This window comes from Mandrillus leucophaeus, unplaced genomic scaffold, assembly GCF_000951045.1.
Source record: "Mandrillus leucophaeus isolate KB7577 unplaced genomic scaffold, Mleu.le_1.0 Scaffold99, whole genome shotgun sequence".
NCBI lineage: Eukaryota > Metazoa > Chordata > Mammalia > Primates > Cercopithecidae > Mandrillus > Mandrillus leucophaeus.
Window position 1 is genome coordinate 1,786,873 of NW_012110807.1, and position 1,911 is coordinate 1,788,783.

Genomic DNA, 1,911 nt, shown 5'->3' on the forward strand with positions numbered 1-1,911 from the left:
TAATCCCAGCACTTTGGGAGGCCGAGGCAGGTGGATTGCTTGAGGCCAGGAGTTCAAGACCAGCCTGGGCAACATGGCAAAACGCAGTCTCTACCAAAAATACAAAAATTAGCCAGTCTCATAGCCTGGTCTCAAAAATAAATAAATAAATAAAATTTTTTTTAAATTATTGGGTTTTGTTTTTCTTTTTTGTGTGTATGTGGCAAAGGGAAGAACAGGATTCATTTGTGCTTCTCATTTACCAGGGACAATAAGGAGATAACCATTCAGAGAAGGGAACTGAAATTTAAAAATCAGCTTCTGTATTTATAGCCCTTAGTAGCAGAATTCCTATAGAGAATTTCCAGAATGGAAGCTGGCCCAATAGTCCCTTATAATCCATACTCTAATCTTCCCACGTTTCCATTCATATAGTTTTCCAAGTGGTAGAATATTGGCTGATAAGAGTAACCTTTGCCAGGCGCGGTAGCTCACGCCTATAATCCCACCACTTTAGGAGGCCGAGGCAGGCAGATCACCTGAGGTCAGGAGTTCAAGACCAGCCTGGCCAATGTGGCAAAACCCCATCTCTACTAAAACTACAAAAATTAGGTGGGCGTGGTGGCATGCACCTGTAATCCCAGCTATTCTGGAGGCTGAGGCAGCAAGAATTGCTTCAACTCCAGAGGTGAAGGTTGTAGTGAGCCGAGATCACACCGTTGCACTCCAGCCTGAGTGATAAGAGTGAAACTCTGTCTCAAAAAAAAAAAAAAGGAATAACCTTTACAGTTTTCTACTCATTCTTTCTTTCAGAGATGCCATAACAAAAATGAAAGATGTCTACCTAAAGAATCCTCAGATGGGAGACCCAGCCAGTTTGGATCACAAATTAGCAGAAGTCAGCCAAAATATAGAGAAACTGCGACTAGAGACCCAGAAATTTGAGGTATGAAACTTCTGTCACGGAAAGCTTTGTTGGAAACGAAGAATAGGTGTTCCTCGGTGTAGAATGGCGTGGGGCCCTGACGGTCCTGTCACTGGGAGGGACACAATGGGAACAGCAGGCTGTTTCATGAGTTACAGTCAAAGGAAAAATACAGCTTCGCCGTTGAACATTCTGCTTCTCATCATAGCCTATCTTAATCGTGTCTGTAAAACCTGACAGTGTTTAACGTTGTATTTGTATACATTGGGGGGTTGGTGGGGTTGTTTGTTTTTTTAATTTTAGAGAGAGGATTTTGCTCTGTTGCCCAGGCTGGGGTACAGTGGCATGATTATAGCTCACTGCAGCCTTGACCTCCTGGGCTCAGACTCTGAGGAGCTGAGATTACACATGCCACCATACCTGGCTAACTTTTATTTTTTAATTTTTTATTTGTTTTAGAGTCGGGGTCTTGCTCTGTTGCACAGACTGGTCTTGAACTCCTGGCCTTAAGCCATCCTCCCACCTTAGCCTCCCAAAGTGCTGGGATTACAGCTGTGAGCCACTATGCCCGGCCAGTATTTTTTGTACTTTAAGTTATTCTGCTTCATCTCATGGTAATAAAATTGGGAGTATAGAGCGATCCATTATCCCAGTGAATCAAAAAAGCAATGAAAAAAAATCCCCTGAAATATACAATTGTTCTTTCAGTGGGCCCATTATGGAAAGGGTGTGTGTGTGAGAACCAGCAGGAAACACAAATGAGAAACAAGCAGGAAACATAAATAATAAAAGTTGGAGGGAGGGAGAGGAGCACTCAAAAGCTGTCAACAAAAGCCTCCTGAACCCACTCTCTACACCACATTTAAAGACTACAGAGCATGGAAAAATACATTAGCAACCGATTCTACCAATCAGAATAGATTGTTTCCAGCAATGAAAGGTTAACTATGGCTTTTTTCATTCTGTTTTTTGAGATGAAGTCTCGCCCTGTTGCCCAGGCTGGAGTG

The 1,911-nt window shown here is 42.8% G+C and overlaps 1 protein-coding gene across 1 annotated transcript in view; it reads left to right on the forward strand.

Annotated features, from left to right (window-relative positions):
• Nucleotides 1-1,911, forward strand: part of FNBP1 (formin binding protein 1) — a 119,902-nt gene that overhangs the window by 109,452 nt on the left and 8,539 nt on the right. Inside the window, exon 12 of the mRNA XM_011971202.1 lies at nucleotides 790-925. Within this exon, the coding sequence (XP_011826592.1) occupies nucleotides 790-925 (136 nt within the window). The remainder of the gene's footprint in view (nucleotides 1-789; nucleotides 926-1,911) is intronic.